The sequence below is a fragment of the Hyla sarda genome, chromosome 1 (genome assembly GCF_029499605.1).
Source record: "Hyla sarda isolate aHylSar1 chromosome 1, aHylSar1.hap1, whole genome shotgun sequence".
NCBI classification, from domain to species: domain Eukaryota; kingdom Metazoa; phylum Chordata; class Amphibia; order Anura; family Hylidae; genus Hyla; species Hyla sarda.
This window is the reverse complement of record NC_079189.1, coordinates 173,968,360-173,993,444: the sequence shown is the minus strand read 5'-3', so window position 1 is coordinate 173,993,444 and position 25,085 is coordinate 173,968,360. Positions and strand designations below refer to the sequence as shown.

General features: G+C 43.7%; 1 protein-coding gene across 3 annotated transcripts in view; it reads right to left on the bottom strand.

The window, feature by feature from the left end:
• Window positions 1-25,085, bottom strand: part of TRPC3 (transient receptor potential cation channel subfamily C member 3) — a 260,568-nt gene that overhangs the window by 14,068 nt on the left and 221,415 nt on the right. For all 3 annotated transcript variants that reach the window (XM_056564160.1, XM_056564165.1, XM_056564176.1), the window contains one exon: window positions 6,011-6,220. In XM_056564160.1, the coding sequence (XP_056420135.1) occupies window positions 6,011-6,220 (210 nt within the window). The remainder of the gene's footprint in view (window positions 1-6,010; window positions 6,221-25,085) is intronic.

Genomic DNA, 25,085 nt, shown 5'->3' with positions numbered 1-25,085 from the left:
AAAAAGCAACATTTAGGGAGGAATTTGCTAAGACCGGCATTTCATATGCGTGTCTCAAGTAACCTACCGCCAGTATATGATCGCATTGAGTTTATGAAGAAATACATGCTTCTTTATAAATCCAGGCACATGGAGCTGTCGTAGATTTTCACTACAAGTGTAGCAGTAGTATCTTGGGCACGTGGGCGGCCATGCCCCCTTCACATGGCACAATGTCCACTTGGGGGCTTGTGCAAACATCTGCGACTTTTGGCGTTGAACCACTTTAAGCACAGTCCTTAATAAATTTCCCCTGGAGCCTGTGCACCCTGTCAGTTCTTTGAAGCTAGTCTTACCCATTAGATATGCATAATTTGAACCCAATGATGTTGGTGGAACTAGCTGACCATCTAATGTATATGGAGGCCTTCTAACTCTCTCTACACAGAGGATATCAAGGGAGTGAAGGACCAGGCATGTTGGATTTCACTTGCCAATCCTATTGTTCTCTATATAAGTCACCTTTTAAGATGTTTGGCAGGGGCTTTACCTCTCCCCAATTATAATGCATGCATGTATAGCCGAGCCAGTATGCATGTGTATGGGAGCATTGGCAGAATAAGCTATGGGCGGAATAAACATTTTGCCAACATCTTGTATGTATGGCCCACTTTTGCTCACTGGCATACAAAATTGTGTCCATCTTGTCATGTACTGTAGTAAGGACTTATGTATTTAAGGACTTAAGTATTTATGTGTGTGCAATGTGATAAAAGGCTTGAGGGAATTTTCACATGTCAGGGTACTATTTAAATAGGGGTAGTAAGAGTACAAGTAACAAAAAAATATATATATAAAGATCTAATGCTGCCCAGCGTCCGCACATTGTATGCAGTGAGGAACACAAGGTCTTAATGTTGGTGAGCATCAATACCTTGGAATGGGGAGAGGAAGTGTCACAACTCACTTTCCCGCAGTTCTTGCTGCCACTCTCCCTGTATGGTGCCTCGGCTCCTGGGTTACATGTTAGTGCCAGCTACCGACCTTTTAAAGGGCCACTGATGCTGACTAGAGCCAATGCTCATGTGCTTCAGGCAGCATAAGGATCCTTCTCACATTACTCTGTTCCTGAGCCACAAGGTCCATCCAGCTCCTTAGTACTGCTATTCCCTCCACTGTCTCCTGCCATCACATCACATCTTTACATGCACCTGTAGAAGCAGCAGTTGAGGAGACACATTTGTATGAAGGGCGTTGAAGTTGACAGTAACAGGAGCATTACACTACACTACACTAACCTTCTAATGATCAGAGACATGGGTAGTGCTGAGATCAGAATGTAACTTGACTGTGTGGAATTCTAACTCTATACTGTAGCTCCAAGTCTGTTTGTGTTACACAGTGACTGGTTGCATCTGTTGTTGGAGGACTGAAAATATTAGTCACGTCAGCAATTGTTTTTTGATCGTAAACTATACTGTTTTACTTGTATGCTTGACCATGTCAACATATCTGTGTATCTGCCTTTTTTCATCCAATGGTTTGTCTGACAATGATTCCTGACCTCTGCTTTGATACTGCAAGTTGGAAAGTTCAGCTCACATACATGTTAGTCATTGCTAAAAGCAACTATGGGAGTAGCACGATCTAGAGATTCCCTGTGAAAAGATCCACACCTTCTTGTGAGGGTTACATTTTAAGAAGTACTCTGTCCCTAAACATCTTATCCCCCTATCCAAAAGGAACCTCCGTGACCTCCGGGCCGGCACCCCAGCGTTCTGAACATAGACATGAATGGAGGGGGCATGGCACCATGACCATGGCCGCCCGAACCCGGTGTTCTGAACATAAATGTTCAGATCGCCGGGGTGCCGTCCAGGAGATTGCGGGGTGTCCCAGCGGCTCGACCCCCCGCAATCAGACATGTTATCCCCTATCCTTTGGATAGCAGACAAGATGTCTAGGGGCGGAAAACCCCTTTAACCCCTTAACGACTACGGACATATATTTACTTTAAAACTTTAAAAGCAGCATTTAAAGAGTTAATAGCTGACTGCAGCAGGAGCCCTTTACAACTGAAAACAGCCTGGGGCCACCAGGTATGAAGTGGGATCGTGTTAGGAGACCCCTCTTTACACTCTAAACAGTCCCATGATGTAAATATATGTTATGGACAGGTAAAAGGTTAATGGGGGCATATTCAGTCTTAGCGCCGTAGGGTGGCATCTGGATCATATTTATTGCTTGTATTGGCATAGGCACTCAGACTAAAGTTCAGGTAATTCCACAAGCATCAGAATTTTCTGTCATAAATACGCAGAAAAAATGCATGCAGATTTTGTTGCAGATACACTAGAGATCTTAGTCCTATAAACAGAAAATGGTGAGATCAATCACAAATACACCACAGAATGACCATGTTGCAGATCTGCAGGTAGAATTTGCAGTTGTTGGGACCCATGCGGATTCGCCCAAAGGGTAAAGTAGATTTTTTTTTCTTTAGGCCACTGCATGACACCTGCATTTACAACAAAAGCATTTCTCATTTTTTACTCACTGAAGTGCTGCCCCCTCGACACTGCTGCCCTAGGCACAGGACAATGGGTGCCTAATAGCAAATACAGCCCTAGGTAGTGTGTGGTATAACTATGGCCCTATTGCATGTAAACAGACAAAGCTTCACGGGAGCTGCAAAGAACAGGGAAATGTAATCATGAAGTGCAAATAAGTAAACCTGGGTCTCAGAGTTGTCCACATTACTTAGCACTTTGGACATTTTTTAGAATGTTAAAAACCAGGTTTCTTTTTTAAATCAAAAGTTTTTTATTTATTTCATCTTTTATAGCATGCTATCTAATGTAACTAAGCCTTTCATTTATAAATTTCCAATTTTGTACTTTTATTCTGTACCCCAGCGATGCACAAATGAGATGCCACATTGAATGTTATTGGAAAACTAGCAAAACTAAGCATATATTAAATATTAACCTGTTAAGGACCAAGGGCGTAAACTTATGCCCCTAGTCCCGCTCCCGTGATATAACGCGGGTTTACACGGTAACCCCGCATCATATGACGGCGGGCCTGGCGTCATAGTGAAGTTGGGACCCGCCGCTAATAGCGCGCGGTACTGATCGCGGTGCCGCACCCTATTAACCCTTTAGCCGCGCGCTCAAAGCTGAGCCGTGCGGCTAAAAGTGAAAGTAAAATGTGCCGGTTAGCTCAGGGAGCTGTTCGGGATCGCCGCGGTATAATTGTGGCATCCCGAACAGCTGTACTTCAGGAGGAAGGTCTCTTACCTTCCTTCCTGCAGTCCGATCGCCGAATGAATGCTTCAAGCCTGAGATCCAGGCTTGAGCATTCAATCGCCGAAAACACTGATTGATGCATTCCTATGGAGATGCATCAATCAGTGGTAAAGATCAGTACATACAATGTTGTAGCCCCCCCTGGGGGCTATAATATGGCATAAGAAAAGTGTAAAAAAAATCATTAAGCTTTTCAATGATCCCTTCCCCTAATAAAAGTTTGGCATTTCCAAGAATTAAAAAAAAACCTGTGTAAATAAAAATAAATATATGTGGTATCGCCGCGTGTGGAAATGTCTGAATTATAAAAATATACCGCTTTTTAAACCGCACGTTCAATGGCGTACGCGCAAAAAAATTTCAAAGTCCAAAATAGCGTATTATTGGTCACTTTTTATATCATGAAAAGATGAATAAAAAGCGATCAAAAAGTCCGATCAATGCAAAAATGGTACCGACAATAACTTCAGATCACGGTGCAAAAAAAAAAAAAAAGTTATAGGGCTCAGAAAATGACAATTTTAAACGTATACATTTTCCTGCATGTATTTATGATTTTTTTTTCAGTAGTAATACAAAATCAAACCTATACAAGTAGGGTATCATTTTAACCGTATGGACCTAGAGAATAAAGAAAATATATCATTTTTAACGAAAAATCTACTACGTAGAAACGGAAGCCCCCAAAAGTTACAAAATGGCTTTTTTTTTCAAATTTTGTCGCACAATGATTTTTTTCCGTTTCGCCGTAGATTTTTGGGTACAATGACTGATGTCATTAAAAAGTAGAATTGGTGGCGCAAAAAATACGCCATAATACAGATTTTTAGGTGCAAAATTTAAAGAGTTATGATTTTTTAAAGGTAAGGAGGAAAAAAGAAAGTGCAAAAAATGAAAAACGCCTGGTCCTTAAGGGGTTAAAGCACAGAAACACGGATTGTAGTGTTTGGGTCCAGAGTAAAAAGACTGTACCATATAACCTTCACAATGTCACAATGTAAGTTGTCCAGGTTGCTGCAGCACCTTGTGGAACCAATTGAATAGAATTCAGAGACACCAGGACCATGCCAAAGGAAAGACTACTTTTGGTTTGAATAACGACTTTATGTACTATTGCATATATCTGTGCCCTTAGGATTATGTCATTTGTTTTTCACCAATAGCTCTCTCCTCTGTACTTCTGACTACAGAACAGCATGCAATATCAAGCAGTTACTTCTAGGGTCAGCAGGATATTGTCATGTATCAAAAGAGGCATGGACTCGCAGGCCTCACGGCCTCACCTCGAGTATGCTGTTCAGTTTTGGGCACCAGTTCATAAAAGAGACATAACAGAGCTGGAAAGGGTACAGAGACACGCAACTAAACTAATAAGAGGCTTGGAACATCTTAGCTATGAGGAAAGATTAAAAGAATTACATTTGTTTTGTCTTGAGAAGAGATGTTTAAGAGGTGGATATGACCAACTTATTTAAGCATATATTGTGAATGACCCATACAAAAATATGGGGAAAAACTGTTACAAGTAAAACCCCCACAAAAGACAAGGAGGCACTACCTCCATCTGGAGAAAAAAAGGTTTAGTCTAAAGGGGCAACAAGCCTTCTTTACCATAAGAAATATGAATTTATGGATCCTCAGGAACTGGTCATAACAGGAACAGTTGAAAGCTTGAAAACAAGGTAAGATACATATCTAGAACAAAATAACATTAATGTTTACACAGAAATATAGAATCCCTTCTCCTTCATACTAACTATGGAACCTGATGAAGGCTCTGGTGCAGCAGAGTCGAAACTTGTTGTGTCAATAAAGGAAATTATGCTATATGAATATTGTGGGCAATATGAGTTGGAATATATATTGGTTGTGTCTGAAGTGTGGAAGTGGCCTTCCCTTGTCTGGTCCTGGTGTTACTGAACATTTTCCAAGGAGAAAAAAAAGTGACTTAAACCTAAAGTTGCAGATATATCCAATAGTCAATGTTAGATAAAGTCGCTATTCAAACCAAAAGTTTGAGATCCTCTTTGTTAACAGGGTTTTTTCCTTTAAAGTTAACATCTCACAGTAAGGTACAGGTGATAAGGAGTGGCCTGGCAATTATGTGGACATTTTCTAAAGTTGCATATAATAAATCCAGCGTCATCAGAAACGCCTTTGAAACCTCGCCCATTTTTCTACTTAACATGCCCATTGGGACACACAGGACAAATAGCATAGTAAATGCAACAAGCGCACATTCCCCAGTCTAAAAGGCCAATGTGCGTATGTGTTTTTAATCTGAGATAAAAACTTCAGTAGATAAATTATTAACTGATGATATAATCTGTTTTAGATGGCACTTTTATCCAACACCCATGAAGTCATAATTGTATAGAAATATTTGTCGTATGTAAAACTGGCTTGTCTGACTTTGTCTATAGTAGTAGATTCCATCCACAATCAAATTTTCCTTTATACATTAAATGGTTGCCTATATATAATTATTGTCATTATGTATATGTCCATCCAAATTTTGCAACCCACTAATTGATTGTTAGTGGTGTTATAAACTGTGAGAAGTAAATAATGTAACTTTAGAGTCCCCCTGTAATAAACACAAATAATACATGTTTTCATTCCACGTATAACAGATAAAACCTGTCGTCAGTGTGATGAATAGACTACCATATTTCCACAGGGAAACACACAAAAAAAAACATGAAAGATAATTGATCATTTACCCTGGATTTGGAGTCACCCATTCCTATTTCAATGTCTTTCTGCAGTTTTCTTGTTCTACACTTCAGAATGTTGACAATCTTCATTATAAGATACACAAATGATTTAGGGCTTGGAACAACACTGAATGGAGGAGGGAGTGTTTTTCCATCATCAAAATACGATAGCCATAACTTCGATCGGGCAAATTTCCATTCCACATCACTGTCATCCTATATGTATAAGAGAGACAGGAATTACTTCTCATATACAGTACATGGACACAAGTAACTCAATTTACAATGGAAGGAAGAGTCATCATTGCTAGCTTCATCTTTTCTTCTGTACACACTTGATGAGAAATGTGGCGCTACTCTCTCCAGTGGTAATGCAAAGTGTATATGGCAAAGAAAAGGCGTAAAGGAGTAAAAATGAAAATCTCTTCATTTTTGCTTTTGTATTTTTTTTCCATTAAAAATAGATACATTACCAACGAAACCACAATATGTAGAAACACTGTGCACCTCAATGTTTTAGAGTGGGCCCAGATTTATACCTTACAAGGGTATTGTATACGAGTTCCCATAAATCACAACATGAAGCAAAAGGTTGATTTTTCAGCACCAAATTATAATTTTTTTTTCTAGCAGAAAAAGAACACATGTGGTTTATGAATAAAATACCAAAACTGAAAGGACTGCTGAGACACTTTTACAGAGCGGTAGCAGGGAGCAAATGATTATGTAACTTTGCATAACGTGAAACAACAGAACAACAACCGCTAAGGTCAAGGTAATGGCCTCAATTAGTGCTTGTTATCATGGGAAATCCAGGTTCTTTTTTTTTAGCTTTAAAACATATGAATATAATATTAACCTCTTCCTACTCCATGGTTTATACATGTGTTAGGAACAGAAATTGGTTCCAACATTTCTACGTTTATACTATGCACTTGAATAGTCTTTTAGACCCTTTGACTTTTTCACACATTGCTATGTTGATGCCTAGTGCTAAAATCAAATAAAAAATAATAATTCCTGCACCCATCATTCTGCACTTAACCCCTTAAAGAGGTATTCCGCCCCTAGACATCTTATCCCCTTTTCATGAAATTTGGGGATTTTTCACCAAGAAAGGATGCAAGTAACGACGAAAATTTACCACTGTGTTAAAGTAGAATATGTCATGAAAAAAACCAACACTCTCATGTTCTTTTAGACCCAGTTTTTGAAATTTTACAAGGGGTAAAAGGAGAAAAGGCCCCCCAAAATTTGTAACCCAATTTCTCTCTAGTAGGGAAATACCTCATAGGTGGATGTCAAGTGCTCTGTGGGTGCACTACAAGGCTCGGAAGGAGCGACAATGGGATTTTGGAGAGTGAGTTTTTCTGAAATGGTTTTTGGGGGGGGGGGCATGTCACATTTAGGAAGCCAGTACGGTGCCAGAAAAGCAAGAAAACCCCCACATGGCATACTATTTTGGACACTACATCCCTCAAGGAACGTAACAAGGGGTCCATTGAGCCTTAACTTCCCATAGGTGTTTGACGACTTTTCGTTAAATTCGGATGGGTAAATGAATTTTTTTTTCACTAAAATGCTGGTTTTCCCCCAAATTTAACATTGTTGCAAGGGGTTATAGGAGAAAATGCCAACCAAAATTTGTAACCCCATCTCTTCTGAGTATGGAAATACCCCATGTGTGGACTTCAAGTGCACTGCTGGTGCACTACAATGCTCAGAAGAGAAGAAGTCACATTTGGCTTTTGGAAAGCAAATTTTGCTGAAATGGTTTTTGGGGGGCATGTCGTTTTTAGGAAGCTCCTATGGTGCCAGAACAGCAAACAAAAACACATGGCATACTATTTTGGAACCTACACCACTCAAGTAACGTAAAAAGGGGTACAATGAGCCTTAACACCCCACAGGTGTTTGACAAATTTCCGCTAAAGTTGGACAGGAAAATGAAAAATTCTATTTTTTTCACTAAAATGCTGATGTTACCCCACATTTTTCATTTTCACAAGGGGTAATTGGAGAAAAAGCCTCCCAAAATGTGTAACCCCATTTCTTCTGAGTATGGAAATACCCCATATGTGGATGTAAAGTGCTCTACGGGCGACCTACAATGCTCAGAAGAGAAGGAGCGCCATTGAGCGTTTGGTGAGAGAATTTGGTTGGAATAGAAGTCGGGGGGCCATGTGCATTTACAAAGCCCCCCGTGGTGCCAGAACAGTGGAACCCCCCATATGTGACCCCATTTTGGAAACTATACCCCTCACAGAATTTAATAAGGGGTGCAGTGAACATTTACACCCCACTGGTGTTTGACAGATCTTTGGAACAGTGGGCTGTGCAAATGTAGTGTTTTACTTTTTTTACTTTTTATTTTGTGTAGGTGTAGTGTAGTGTAGTGTAGTGTAGTGTTTTTAGGATACATTCACACGGTTGGGTTTACAGTGAGTTTGAGCTAAGAGTTTGAGCTGCGGCGGAAAATTTGCCACATGTCAAAATTGCAGCAGAAAACTTGCTGTAAACCTACCTGTATGAATGTACCTCCAGCTGTTGCAAAACTGCAAATCCTAGCATGCGCTGACAGACCATACATGCTGGGAGTTGTAGTTATGCAACAGCTGGAGGCACATTGGTTGTGAAACACTGAGCGTTTGTTACTTAACTCAGTGTTTCGCAACCAGTGTGCCTCCAGCTGTTGCAAAACTACAACTCCCAGCATGTACAGTCCCTCAGTGCATGCTGGGAGTTGTATTTTTGTAACAGCTGGAGGCACACTGGTTGCGAAACACTGAGTTAGGTAACAAACTCGGTTTCACAACCAATGTGTCTCCAGCTGTTGCAAAACTGCAACAATCAGCATGCATTGACAGTCGAAGGGCATGCTGAGAGTTGTAGTTTTGCAACAGCTGGAGGCACACTGCTACAACTCCCAGCATGCCCTTTGGTAGTCTATGCATGCTGGGAGTTGTAGTTATGCAACAGCTGAATGCACACTTTTTCATAGAAAAAATGTGCCTCCAGCTGTTGCATAACTACAACCCCCAGCATGCACAGACTACCAAAGGGCATGCTGGGAGTTGTAGTTGGAACTCCAGCTGTTGCAAAACTACAACTCCCAGCATGCCCTTTGGCTGTGGAAGCTGCGAGCTGTTGCTAAGCAACAGTAGGAGGTGAACAGGCCTCACATCCTGCTGTATCCTGCTGCCGGGACCACCGCCGCTGTTTCCTGCCTCCAGGACCGATCCTGCTGCTCCTGTCACTGCCACCGCACACGAGGGGACCCCCGGCGGACCAGGGACAGGTAAGAGACCCCAGCCGGCGCCGATCTCCACTCCGATCGCCGTCCCGATCATTGCCCAGCAGGTTGTGATTGTTCAGTCGTTTCAACCGATCAATCACGTGATCGTGAGGCGGCACCCATCCCACCTCACTCCTGCTGGGTAAGGGTGAATGGGGCTGTCTCGGACAGCCCCATTCACCCTTTTTTCCGGGTCACCAGAGACCCGATTGACCCGGAATAGCAGCAAATCGCCGGTCTGAATTGACCGGCGATTTGACGCGATCGCTGACATGGGGGGGGTGTCTCAGGACCCCCCTGGGCGATATGCCGGGATGGCTGTTGACAGATATAAGCAGTCATCCCGTTCCGATCACCGTGTCTGGAGACGCGGTGATCCAGGAAGCTGCGCCGTAAATGTAAGGCGCTGTGCGCAAAGTACTTCCTAGCAGCGCCGTACATTTACGGCGCTCGTCCTTAAGGGGTTAAAGGTTTACTCTGGTGGGAATTTTTATTTATTTAAATGAACTGGTGCCAGAAAGTGAAACAAATTTGTAAATTACTTCTATTTAGAAATCGTATTCCTTCCAGTACTTATCAGCTGCTGTATACTACATAGGAAGTTCTATTTCTTTCTGGAGTTATTTTCAGTCTGACTACAGTGCTCTCTGCAGATACCTCTGTCTATGTCAGGAACTGTCCAGAGCAGGGTAGGTTTGCTATGGGGATTTGCTTGTACTCTGGACAGTTCCTGATACAGACAGAGGTGTCAACAGAGAACACTGTGGACAGACTGGAAAGAGCTCTGTAGTATACAGCAGCTGATAAGTACTGGAAGGATTAAGATATTTAAAAAGAAGTAATTTACAAATCTGTTTAACTTTCCAGCACCAGTTAATATGAAAAAAATTGTTTTCCACTGGAGTACCCCTTAAATAACCCATAATGACAAAGGGAAAACAGAATGTTAGAAATATATGCTAATATATTGAAAAGGAAAATGAAGCGATTACAGTCTCCTGTCTTTTTAAGTATAATCCCACAAGCTTTGCACATCTGGATTTGGGGATTTTCTGCCATTCTTCTTTGCAGATCCTCTCAACCACCATCAGGTAGGATGGCACCATTGGTGAATAACCACTTTTAGGTTTCGCCAGAGATGTTTGCTTGGGTTTAAGTCAAGGCTCTGGCTGGGCCACTCAAGGACATTCACAGAGTTGTCCCTAAGCCTCTTCTTTGTTGTCTTAGCTGTTTGCTTAGGTTCATTGGGGGAGGTTTATCAAAACCTGTGCAGAGGAAAAAGTTGACCAATTGCCCGTAGCAACCAATCATATTGCTTCTTTTATATTTCAGAGACCTTGTTAAGAATGAAAGGTTGCGATCTGATTGGTTGCTATGGGCAACAAGTCTACTATTCCTCTACACAGGTTTTGATAAATCTCCCCCATTGTCCCTTTCCCAGCCACTGAAAAACAACCCCACAGCGTGATACTGCTACCACTATGCTTTACTGTAGGGATGGTATTGGGCAGGTGATGAACAGTACCTGGTTTCCTGCAGGTATGACAATTTCATCAGACCACAGAATCGTTTTCCTCACAGTTTGAGAGTTCGTGAGGTGCTGAGTGCAGTTTTTACTAACTAATGTCCTTTTACGTAGGCAGATAAAAGCCATTAACCCCTTAAGGACCATGGGTTTTTCCGTTTTTGCACTTTTGTTTTCGTAAAAATCATAACCCTTTCAATTTTGCACCAAAAAATCCATATGATGGCTTATTTTTGCACCACCAATTCTACTTTGCAGGGACATCAGTCATTTTACCCAAAAATCTTCGGCGAAACGGAAAAATAAATCATTGAAGAAATTGAAGAGAAAATGCCATTTTGTAACTTTTTTGGGGCTTCTGTTTCTACGCAGTAAATTTTTCAGTAAAAATGACACCTTATCTTTATTTTGTAGGTCCATACGATTAAAATGATACCCTACTTATATAGTTTTGATTTTGTCGTACTTCAGGAAAAAAATCCTAACTACATGCAGGAAAATGTATACGTTTAAAATTGTCTTTTTTTTTTTTTGCAGTGTTATAGCTCCCATAGGGGGCTATAATACTGCACACACTGATCTTTTACACTGTTCACTGCAAAGCCTTAGCTATTAGCCCCGGGTCCCAGCTTCAGATACATGACGGGACCAACCCGATATGACACCGTGTGACCCCGCGTTATATCGCGGAAGCCGGCCAAGGATGTAAATAAACGTCCTTGGTCGTTAAGGGATTAAGAGCAACACTTGACTATAAAGTACAATGGGGAGCATTGGTTTAAAAGGCCCTTTAAACCATTACTGTCATTAGTAAGAAAATTTGAAAAAAAAATGCTTAAGTCAGTGTAGTAATGTGCCCTCAAAACTGTATGCATAATAATATGCATGTGTTAATATGTTAAATACCTTTTGATCTATATATTACTGTGATGAGTCTTTCTGCATTTCTCTGGGAGGCTGGGGTGTTTCCCCTGGAGTATGATGAGCTCTGCACAAACATTATTACATTTGCAAAGTTTTCTACCTAAACATATTCTCTATATAACTCTAATGCAGCCATGTGAAACTATATGGTGCAAGGACAGAAGAAAAACCTGCATTTTGTGCTAAAAATAAATTTTCACAGCTTTGTGACCAAAGTGCATGCTTTTCTATAACCCTAAAGCAGCCATGTGGAACCTATATGGTGCAAATACAGAAGAAATAAGTTCATATAATGACCAAAGAGAAACCATTTTGCACATAAAGAATAATTTAGCACCTTATATTGCTTGTCAGTGTCTGCAAGTTGTCTGGATCTCACAGCATGGAGATAACCACACCTCCCTCCCCCCTCCCCTCAGAAATGTTGTTTCTTTTTTTTTTTTTTTTTCTTACATGATCAAACCATCAATGCATAAAAAATGGACACAGGGAAAATTTAACAAACTGTGCACATCAATATGTATAAATGATCAGTCTGACCGTAGAGATGCAAATACTACACAGATTAGACCGGTATCAACAGTAAAAAATAAAACATATAACATACCAAACTTAGCATGTATGCAAACAAAGAGCAAACAACTCCATCCGCCCTGACCCACCAATAGCATAGCACATAATAACAAAATAGAAATCACGTGTCCAAGCTGCCTGGGGAACATATAAAAGAAAAATCTAAACATAAGATGGGAAGGGATAGCATACCACACATAAATCATGGGGATGGGTACTTATTGAATCAAGGAGCACGGGCTCTGAACCTCAGCAGGTGTACATTGAGGAAGAGGGGAATATCACCAGTCGCCCCACACTCTATAGAATTTATCTGGACATTTCCTATTCTTGTAAACAATTTGCATGAACGGGAGAGTTGCATTCATCAGCTTCTTCCATTTAGAATGACCAGAACAACCCATGGCTAATAATCTAACCGGGGAAATGTAGCTATAGTGTATAATGTATAATTGAATTAATTTATTGTTGGCCGCTGGAGAAACCATGGTGTGTGATGCCTGAACCTCCTCCCACTGTTCGGCAAACATCTTAGGTATGGTCCTGCCATGGCCGTTCAGCTGGTAAAGGTTTTTGGGCAATCTTGGCCTGGATGAGGTGTCTGTAGAAAACAGAGATTTCAAAACCCCTATCTGGGGGTAATCAGAGATCGGGGGCTCCCCGTGGGAAACTGTCCCTGAAGAGCATGTCACAGCTGTAAGTATTTATAGAAAGACTTCATATGTACATTATAAGATTCTTGTATTTGGGTGAAGGACTTTAAAACTCCATCAACATATACATCACATTACAAAAGGATACCCAGCTCGCTCCAAAAACGTGAGTCCTGAGACCCCAGCAATCTGAGATCAGATGGCACATCAGTATAGGCATGTACCTAATTAGCTGCCCTCCAGACTTGTATAACAACTTTATGAAGTGGAAGAAGACCCCCCAGTGGGGAGCCCTCCAGGAGAGGACGTGGTGGCATGATGTTAGCAAACCTCGCTAGGGTTTGTTCGGGACTTGGAAAGGGGTCAGATAGTACCGAACAGCGAAAGTAGTGAAGTCGTCCAGCCAGATAGTACAAATGAATGTTGGGGAGCGCAGCACCCGCCCACAATTTAGGGCGTTGAAGAACCGAAAGGGCCATTTTACATCTATTCAGGCTCCAGATGAATGGGGACAGCAGGGACTGAAAAAATATTAAAAAAGGATTTGGGGATGGGGCGTGCAGAATGCTCCAGACAGTAAAGGCATTATGGAATTATAATCAGTTTTATCAGATTAATACGGCCTGCCACAGCCAAGGAAAGAGAACCCCAAATCTTAAATTTAGCATGGACATAAGGAAGTAGGGGAAGAATGTTAGATTGCAAATCCATGGGAGGGTCTCTATTGACATAAATACCAAGATATTTAAAGGATTGGACAACCGGCAGGCCACATAACACTGAAGGCCACGCTCCCTCCAGCCGAGGCATAAATGCAGACTTCGTCCAATTAATGCACAGGCCCTAGAAAATCCCGAACCGGTCCATCAAACGGATATCATATGGTAAGACAGTCTTAGAGCGAGACTTGAACAGGTCATCGGCGTACAAACCAATACGCTCATCCCCACCCCCAATATTCATACCCACATAAATAGGGTCCTGTCGGATAAGGAGCGCCAGGGGCTCCACCGCCACCACAAAAAGAAGCGGCGATAACATGAATCCCCTGCTGAGGTAAAACGGTAGTGAACAAACATCATTAGCCAGGACCTGAGCCATTGGAGATCTATACAGGATAGAGATCCATTTCCGGAAAACTGGGCCGAAGCCAATCCTACATAACACCTCCTGCAAGAAGCCCCACTCAGTGGAGTCAATGGCCTTGGCTGCGTCCAGTGCCACCAAAGCCCAGTCACCCCTCAGCACAGTACCCACCTGGACTGCAACTTGCACTCGTCTGATGTTATCTGAGATGGACTTGCCGGGCATGAAGCCTGATTGGTCGAGATGGATAATAGTAAGGATTACTTGATTTAACCTTTTGGCTAATACTTTAGGGAGAACTTTATAGTCAGGGTTCAATAAAGGGTCCTTATCTGGCTTCAAAATGACTACTATGGTGGCATTGTATAGAGAGGGCGGGAAGGGCACCCATACGGAAAGCAGCAGTATACATATCATTCAAGACCGGGAGAACAATCTCAGAGTATCTAAGATAAACTTCCACCGGGAGCCCATCGGGCCTCGGCACCTTTCCAGTGGCCATATCTTTGATAGCTTGCTGGAACTCCAAAAGGGAAATTGAGGCATCCAAGAATTCATGATGTGACTCAGATAAGGTGGGAAATTCAATTTTGTCCAAGTAGGCATGTAGCTGAAGGCGATCATATTGTACCTTAGAGCTATATAAATCAACATAAAATGATGAAAACTGAAGGGCTATAGTAGCATTATCAATGAGAATAGACCTATCCGAGGCTCTAAGCTTCAAAATCACCGGTGAAGGAGAGTTTTGGTGGACTAAATGAGCTAAAAGTTTACTGGATTGGTTGTCATGTTCAAAATAGTGTTGTTTTGTAAAAAATAACTTTCTATTCATCGTCTCCTTTAAATGAATCATGTAATGTCGGCCTGCCATTACCCAAGCTACCTTATTAGCCTCGGATGGATCTGCCACATACAGCGCCTCCAGTTCAGAACACCTTGCAGCAAGCTCAACTTTCTTTCTAGAACCATCTTTTTTAATGTAGGAAATGGTGGAGCGGAGACAACAAGAGGAAGAGGGGCATCAACTACATTAGCTTGTAAAAATACTTGCAACTGATCCGGAATTCTATCAGAAGACCCAATAAGGTCCAAACAAAGGGGGTGAATGTTCCATCTGGAAGGGCCAGGAGCAGGGCCTAAAGATAATGTTAGTAAAAGGGGAAATGTCCGACACTCCACGAGGGGCATAAGTTACCTCAAAAACTAGGGAGAGAGCCATAGCATTGCACAAGCCCAAATCTATACGGGAGAGGGCCTTTCTACCAAGGGTGTAACAAGAATATACATGTACAGTGGAGTTTCGGGCTCTAAAAGCATCTATCCACCCCAATTCTTCCAGAAGGAAGACAAAGGGACTGACTTGGGATCTACTGGATATCAATATGGGGTCCATCAGTAAATTGAAATCACCAAGACAAATAGTTTTATCAGTGGGGTAATCAGCTGCAAACATGACTGCCATATGTATGATGTCTAAAGAGGCTGGGGGGAGCCCATATATTAAAAGTAAAACATAGGGAACATTATGAATATAAGCATGTATGAAAATAAATCTACAATGGGGGGTCTTTCAGGGGTTGCTGTAATCTATGCATTATGAAAGACCCCCCCCCCCCCCCCCCCCGTATGGAAGGAGTGTAGAGACCATTGCACCCAGGGGCGAGATACTAGATGTTTCTTATCAGGGGTGAGACGAGTCTCTTTTAGACATATAATGTGTGGGTTAGAGGCACGTATCTTATTAAACACTGGAGCCCTTTTCTTAGGAGTACCCAAACCCCTCACATTCCACGACATCACTTTTAAGGTAGCCATGGGAGAGACACAAAATAATATAAACAGGGGACACAACTTAAAACAGAGAACAGGCAGCTTGGACGGATCAAGGAGAACATCAGAACTAGTAATGAAATAAGATAGGCAGGGTCGGACGGAATAACAAAAGAACTTCAAATTCCCCCATACAACAGCTGAGGGAGGAAGGAGGAGCAACAAAGATAACCATAAAGAAGCAACTACCAAAGAAAGCATTTCTGCAACTATGGCACCATCTAATGGGGCGAACCTGCTATGACACGTAAGATCAGGCTTTACCAAAACATAACATACATTCAGAGAAGGAGTAAAGTAAAATACATAAAAGGGACAAAGTGTAGGGAGGCAGGGAAGAACAAACGCAGGAGATAAAAGGGAGGACAGAAAAGAGAGCACAGCAGCGATGCATCAGGAAGCACGGGGGGTGTTTGGGAAGAAAAAGAGGGGGGGGGAGGGATGGACTAAAGGAAGAAAGGAGATAGGAAGGGATGGAGAAAAGGAATAGACGAGGGAAGCAGAACACAGGGAAGAAAAGGAAGGGGAGGAAAAAGAGAAGGAGAAAAGAAGAGCAAAGACTTCCCTGGAACAAAAGAATTCCATTGAGGAGGGGACCATAGAACGCACTTCAGTAAAAGGGCAGGAGAGGGGGAAATGGAAGAGAGGTTTCAGAGTGCTACGGGTAACAGAACACCACTGCGGTCCGTGAAGGCTGGGCCCACACACCGAACAGAAGAGCGTCCTAGTATCCGGATATGATGATAGCAAGGAGGCCACATACAGATGGAGTACTTTGGATAAGCAGTGCAAAGTTCAGTAACAGTCAATAGCACCATAGGGGGGGGGGAGAGGGACTTACAGAGGGTATACAGGACGGGCATATGAAACGCTACAGGGAGTTCAGGGACAAAGGAAGGGGGGTAAACAGATCCAGAAGACATCCTGGAAGGGCAGTGGGAGGGGTCTAGGGGCATCAGGGACATCCAGAGAGGTTAGGGGAAAAGTCTGTCCGGGTGATCCAGAAATGGTGTGTACGGTCTCCAGAAAGGAAATCTACCGATGGGGCAATAACAAAATAAAATAAACTGAAAAAATAACAAAAAGGTCCCCACTCGCGATCAACAGGTCCGCAACACACTGGAGTCAGCACCCCAGTACAGGGCATCCAAGGAACTATGGAGCCGATGCAGAGGTACAGTTATGAGGTAGAAGTCATGCAGAGGGGTCAGTCACCTCTCCGGAGACAAGTCAGCCAGTTGTCGGCCTCTTACGGCGATGGGAAGAACAGGGACCGATCACCATCTACAACCTGCAGGCGTGCAGGATAAGCCATGGGGTATAGGATTCCTTTAGCGCGAAGACGTCCCTTCACTGCAGCAAAGGTGGCCCTCCTTCTCTGAAGATCTGATGAGAAGTCGGGGAAGATGGACACCCAAACATTCTCAAATGTAAGATCAGGTATCTTCCGTGCAGCTCGCAGTACCACATCTCGGTAATTACAATTTAAGAGCCAGGCTAGGAATGGTCTCGGCGGGGCTCCGGGAATAGAGGGTTGGGTGGGGACCCTGCTGGCCCTCTCCACGTCAAAGGCTGACGAGAAGGGAGTGTCCTGGAATAGGCCTCTGAGCCACCTTTCCATGAAGGCACTAAGATTCTGGCCCTCAACCCATTCCAGAAGACCGATCACCCTCAGGTTATTTCAGCGTAGTCGATTTTTGAGGTCATCGTTCTTTTGTTTAACAAGCTCCACCTTAGATCTGAGGGCTGCCCGGGATTCAGGTATGGGGCCTACCGTGTCTTCAACTGTGGAGATGTGTTGCTTCGTCTCCGAGACCCGGTCCCTCAGTGTCCGGAGGTCATGACGCAGCAAGCCCATATCTACCTTTAGTTCCTCCAGTTTGCCTGTGAGAGAGGTATTAGAAGACAGGAACAGTTGACTCGCTTCTTTAAGAGTAAGTTCCTCGGGTTCTTCAGGTACCCCGACCAAGAATTTCGGCAGTGGCGTAGGAGCTGGAGAAGAGCGCGCCACACTCGAGCCAGCGCCATTTTGTTTGTCGGCCCACGCAAACTCTCTGAGCTTCTCCGCGACAGATTTTTCCGAATTTCGGCCTGGATCCAGTTTAGGGGCCATCTTCTGTGCTTTGATCCTATTTCTGGGAGTCCGGTAAGCCAGTATTTGCAGTCAGGATGATGTATTAACAGGTTTTGAGTGGAAGCACTCACAGCATGTGTCCGCTTATACCAAACACCAGGTCACGCCCCCTGTTCCACATCTTTAGCAATGACATTTTTTAATGAAGTATATTAAGAAAATGCTTAGTTTTTAAAGAAGTATTAAATAGAAAAAAGTTGTTTCTAATGACAGTAATGCTTTAAGTAGGCTGAAGGACAGAACATGGGGGACATGTTACAATACAACATTTTGTATTATGTCGGCAGAGCACAAGAGCATAAGCTGACCAACAAGCATTCATTTAACTGTTCTTTCTCAAACATCATCTTGGATAAATGAGCCTTTATTTTGCAAGGCAAAATAAGACAAATAGCTCTGGATGTAAATTTACAATAAATATTTTTGTCTGTATTAAGTAACATAAGAAAGATCCCAGTGCAGAGACCGGTAGAGGCAGTTTCATTCAGCAAGCCTCTAAAACAAGATTTACAGGACAAAGCTTCACATAAATCTTCCCAGTGGAAATCACTTTTTCACTTTACCACCGAGAATTGAAAAGTCATAAAATTCATAAACCTTGACCAGTTATATCATCTAACCTAAGCACATAAGCCCGACAGATTAGCTGACCCACCTTACTAAAAACCAATGTAAAATATAAAAAAGGACAGGAAAGGCACATTGTACAATTCACTAGGTAGTAATATTTGAAGTAGATGAAGATTTAGCAATTTATGACTTATTGATTTAAGCCTGGAACTTTAACATCACTTGTTTTTTTCTTAACTTGGCCAGACACTATATTTGTTGGCCACATATTTTTTCAGTCTACAGCCCCACAGCTATACCTTCCAACCCTTTTGGCTAAGGATGCATACCCTATTCATACCAGATATCTACAAAAGTAACTTAAAGGAGTCCAGTCTCTTAAAAAAACAAAAAAACAATATGCTGCTGGGGCCCCTGCAGCTCTTATTCACTTATGTCCAGTCCCCTAATCTCTCTTCTTCCTGCTTCCAAGACAAGCAGGACCTGGCAGCTCCTCCAACCACTGGCCGCAGCACACCCGAGCACTCAGAGCAAAATTATTTGAGGAGTTCAAGGGACCAGACAGAAGCAAACCAGAACTGTAGGGGACCAGGTGGGGGTGGGGGGTACTAGGTATGTATGGCTTTTTTCAGTATAGCTAGGTAATTAAGACAGGTTACTTTAATTAACAAAAAAGAGACAGGGTGCAGTCTCAAGATTGTGGAAGGAGGCCAGAGGTTTGACCTTCCATGATCTCACACTTTAAGTCAGAATACCCCTTTAATTTAGACAAATAAGAAGGCCTCATGCATGAGTTCCTTAACTTAGATATTTTCACTACATTCCTATTAGCTTTAGCTGACTTTAAAGAGGTACTCCGCCCCTAATCTTATCCGATCGCCGGGGTCCCATGCTGGGGACCCCCAGGATCTCCTCTGTGGCACCACGCTATCATTACTGCACAGAGCGAGTTCGCGCGTGTGCGTAACGAGTGTGCGTAATGACGGGCAATACAGGGCCTGGAGCATCGTGATGTCATGGCTCCGTCCCTCGTGACGTCATGGCTCACCCCTCTCAATGGTGGTCATCACGTCCCCTGCCATAGATTTGCATTAAGGTGGTGGACCGTGATGTCACAAGGGGCGGAGCCATGATGTCACGCAGCTCCATCCCCTGTATCGCCTCTCATTACGCACAGAGCGAACTCGCTCTGTGCAGCAATGATAGCGGGGTGCCGCAGCGGCGATTCTGGGGGTCCCCAGCAGCGGAACCCGGCGATCTGACATCTTATCCCCTATCCTTTGGATAGGGGATAAAATGTCTAGGGGCGGAGTACCCCTTTAAGTTAATCATAATCATATTTTTACTACTTAAGTAAGCAGTAGGTAGTGTCCCTAAAATGATTTCAGGGACTTAGGCAGCAAACTAAATGCAAGGACTTCCTAGGTAATATATGCTGAAATATTACCAGTTCCTTGTGAAATATTACCAGTACCTTTTGCCACACCAGAGAGGCAGCAGGAGATTATGGAGGTAAACAAGTGACTCAGAAACTGGTGTAGGAAGGAGCAATTTGGGTTTACAAAAAAATGGGACAACTTCTTTGTTGGCTTTAGGCTCTACATTAAGGATTGGCTGCACCTCAATGGGCAAGGTGCATCTGTGCTCAGGAAGCAGATGGCCAGTATGAAGGAGGAGTGTTTAGACTGGGACTGGGGTTGTGATATAGTAGAGGAAAAGTCACTGTAGATAGAGAACTGGGACCTATTAATGTACCTGGGGTGAAGTGGAGGGAGAGGTTAGAATTGTTAATAGGGATAGGCTTAAAGGGGTACTCCGGCACTAAGACATCTTATCCCTTAGCGTGCTAGCTCCGGGTCTGATTACTGGCGATCACAGGGACAGAGCATAGTGACGTCACGGCTCCGCCCTGTGATCGCCAGTAATCAGACCCGGAGCTGGCACGCTCCGGGGGCTGATTCTAACGGGTGCGGCGTGGAAGATCACAGGGCTCCCCAGCGGCGGGACCCCCGCAATCAGGCATCTTATCCCCTATCCTTTGGATAAGGGATAAGATGTCTTAGCGCCAGAGTACCCCTTTAAAAGAAAAACATTTACCCCTCTAAATTCTGACCAATAAAAATGACAAACTGGAGTTTACGGCCGCCACGCCCCCTCCCATAGACTTGCATTGAGGGGAAGTGGCATGACATCACAAGGGGACTTGTCTTTGACTTTACGAGCCCCGGTGTCTGGTGAAAACAGACAAATCACCAGGTCCAGATTTACCGCAGGTTCTAAGAGAGTTAAGTATTGTAATAGACAGACCCTGTATCTAATATTCAAGGACTCTGTGGTGACAGGGTCTGTTCCTCAGGACTTGCGCATAGCAAATAAAGTGTCAATATTAACAAAGTGACCCTGATTATTATAGGTCTGTTAGTTTAAAGGGGGTTATCCAGGAATCGAAAAAACAGACCTATTTTCTTTCAAAGACCGCTCCCTGTCTGTCTCCACTTTGGGTGAGGTATTACAACTTGGCTCCAATCACTTCAATAGAACTCAGCTGCAGAACCACATCCAACGTGGAGACAGACAGGAGAGGTCTTTGAAAGAAATTTTCTCTATTTTTTGATTCCTGGATAATCCCTTTAACCTCCATTTTATGTAAATAGTTTGAGGTGCTGTAGAGATGCTATATTTAAATATTACAATGAAAATAAATGTATGACTCCATAGCAGCATGGGTTTATGAGGGATCAGTTCTGTCAAACTAACCTGACCTGTTTTTATCTGTTTTATCAGTTTTTTTTTTTTTTTTTATAGGAGGCGAGCTCCAGACTTGACCAAGAGGAATCACTGGATGTCATATATCTTGATTTTTCCAAAGCATTTGATAAAGTGCCATATAAAAGGTTGGTGCAAAATATGTGTGTAAATGAGTGAATAACTGGCTCAGCTAGGAAACAGAGGTTGGTTATTAAAAGAGATGTCCGGAGCTCACTTTTCTTATTGTACCCATTCCGGGCTGCAAAGTAAAAGAAAACAAACTTTCTCTTGCCTGCCTACGCTCCCCCGGTGCTCCGGTACAGGTGTTCGGTCCCCGGGCTGTATTCTTCTTACTTCCTGTTAGTCGGCACGTCACACGGAGCTTCAGCCTATCACTGGCCGAGGCGGGACATCGCTGCGGCCAGTGATAGGCTAAAGCTCTGTGTGACGTGCCGACTAACAGGAAGTAAGAAGAATACAGCCCGGGGACCGAACGCCTGTACCGGAGCACCGGGGGAGCGTAGGCAGGCAAGAGAAAGCTTATTTTCTTTTTTTTTTTGCAGCCCGGAACGGATACAATAAGAAAAGTGAGCACCGGACTTGTCCTTTAACGCTAGTTACTCTGATTGGGCGACTGTTACTGGGGGAACCACAGGGGTAATTTTTGGGGGCCTATTATTTTTAATATATTTATTAATGACCTTGAAGAGGGATTGAATAGTAAAGTAGCAATTAGGGCCTGCACGATATATAGCAAAAACAATCGAATCACGATTTTTGCTTTTTGCGATATAGCGATACGCACCCCCCCGGTAAAACATGAGATTATCTGCTCGGGCTGGCTTCCATGGTGGGGGCCGGCCAGAGCAGGTAAAAACCTAATTTAAATACTAAATGTCAGTGTTTCCCGACCAGGGGGCTTCCAGTTGTTACAAAACTACAACTCTTAGCATTCCCGGACCGGCAAAGGCTGTCCGGGCATGCTGGGAGTAGTAGTTTCACAACAGCTGGAGGCACCCTGCTAGAAAAACACTGAGCTAAAGGCACAGGGAGAAAAATAAAAAAACCTTCTGCTCACCTGGTCCCGGTCCCTGCAGATTAGTCTCCGTGTGCTCCGGAGCTTCCTCTCTTCTTAGTACAGGCAGTAGGACACGTGTCACGTGTCAAGCCAGTGAATGGCTGATGGGAAAAGGTCTTGTACTGCAGCAATACACTAGGTTTCCCGGGTCCTGCGGGAGATTTTAAATCCGCCCGCGAAACCCAGTGTATTGCTGCAGTACAAGAATACAAGAATGTGACAGGAGGGGAGGGGGGGGGATGTGACCGGTGGGAATGTGATGACAAGGGGGGGATGTGACAAGAGGGGGAATGTGTCAAGGGGGGAATGTGGCAAGGGGGGGGAAATGTGAAAAGGGGGAGGAGAATGTGACAAGGGGGAGGAGAATGTGACAAGATGGGGAGAATGTGACAAGGGGGGGAGAATGTAACAAGGGGGAGAATGTGACAAGGGGGGGAATGTGACAGGGGGGAGATGTGACAATGGGGGGATGTGACAGGGGAGGAGAATGTGACAAGGGGGGGATGTGACAGGGGGGGGGGAATGTGACAAGGGGGAGGAGAATGTGACAAGGGGGATGTGAAAAGGGGGGGAATGTGACAAGGGGGGGGATGTGACAAGGGGGGGAATGTGACAGGGGGAGATGTGACAATGGGGGGATGTGACAGGGGAGGAGAATGTGACAAGGGGGGATGTGACGGGGGGGGGGGAATGTGACAAGGGGGAGGAGAATGTGACAAGGGGGGATGTGACAAGGGGGGGAATGTGACAAGGGGGGGATGTGACAAGGGAAGGTGTGACGGGAGGAGAATGTGATAGGGGAGGAGACTGTGATGGGGAGGAGAATGTGACAAGGGGGAGGAGAATGTGACAAGGCGGGGGAATGTGACGGGGAGGAGAATGTGATGGGGGAGGAGAATGTGACAAGGGGGAGAATGTGACGGGGGGAGAATGTGACAAGGGGGAGATGTGAAATAGGCGGTGGGCATAAAATGGGTAGGTAGATGTGAAATGGAGGCGATTGGACATGAAATGGGGGGATTCCACAATTTTTTTTATTGTATCGCATCACATATTGAAATCGCAATATTTAGGCCCAAAATCGCAATCGCACATTTTCCCCATATCGTGCAGCCCTAGTAGCAATCTTTGAAGTGGTTAACAAAATAGAGGAAAGTGCACTGTTTTAGGTTGGGAAGTGGCAGATGAGGTTCAACACTGATAAATGTAAGGTTATGCACAAGGGGAGAAAAAATACAAGCTGGGATTATGTACAAAATAGGAAAACACAGGGAACGACTGACATGGAAAAAGGCCATGGTGTTTAAAGCACAACTGTCACCAAGAATATGCTTGTGAAGCTGCATAAACAGTGCACTACGGTTCACAAGCATATTCTTAGTATACCTTTATCAATAAATTCGGCTATTTTATACTTACAAAAACACAGTTTTATAATCGCTCCAGCAGTCAGTTAACAGTTGGAGAAGCGGAGCTCCTTGCCACACCACCCCTCTCTGCTTATATAGCATTGCTGATTAACACACAGGGCTGCCTGCTGGCCTGTGCCGGCTCTGTGTAGCTCTCCTGTATGCGCTGGCTGTCAATCGGCTAGGCGACATGAGCAGAGAGAGGCAGTAGGGCCCGGAGCAGAGATTGTACTCCACGCTCCGCCTCTCCGACTGTTGTCTGATTGCTGAAGTGATTAGAACCCTATGTTTTTGTGAGTATAAAACAGCCACATTTATTGATAAAGGTATGCTAAGAATATGTTTGTGAAGCCGTTGGGGCACTGTTTGTGCAGCTTCACAAGCATATTCTGACAGTTGCGCTTTAAGCTAACAGTTAATTTAACTGAAGCGACCAGTGCCAGACAGCTGCTGTCAAAGCAAATAAAGTCATGGGGTACCTCAAAAGGGGCATAGATGCCCACAACAAGGAACTAATTCTACCACTGTACAAATAAGTGATGGGGTTGAAAAACTTGTTTAAAGGGGTACTCCAGTGGAAAACACATTTTTCTTAAATCAACTGATGCCAGAAAGTTAAAAAGATTTGTAAATTACTTCTATTTGTAAATGTTAATCCTTCCAGTACTTGTTAGCTGCTGTATACTACAGAGGAAGTTCTTTTCTTTTTGAATTTCTTTTCTGTCTGACCACAGTGCTCTCTGCTGACACCTCTGTACATATCAGGAACTGTCCAGAGCAAGAGAGGAGACCATATAGTGTCTGAATGGCACAGCCTGGAGGTGGCTTAAGCATAAGAAGACCATATAGTGGCTGAATGGCACAGCCTGGAGTTGACTGAAGCATAAGGAGACCATATAGTGGCTGAATGGCCCAGCCTGGAGGTGGTGAAGCATGAAGAGACCATATAGTGGCTGTATGTCGCAGCCTAGAGGTGGCAGCAGCAGCATCAGGAGTCCAGAAAGTGACCCGGTGATAGAGTGGTGCGGTGGGTGGCAATAGCAGTACCGGTGATGAAGGTGGGTGAAAAAAGGTCTGATGTGGAGGAATGTTTGTAACTGGGGAACAGCGCCTTAAATCTGTTTGGCACTATCCATTTTTGTGAAGTGTTGGTGTGGCACCATGGTCAATCTACTCTGATGCATCAGGCATGGATGGGTGGAAATCCTGGCTGATCCATGCCTGATTCATCTTCACAAAGCTCAGTCTCTCCA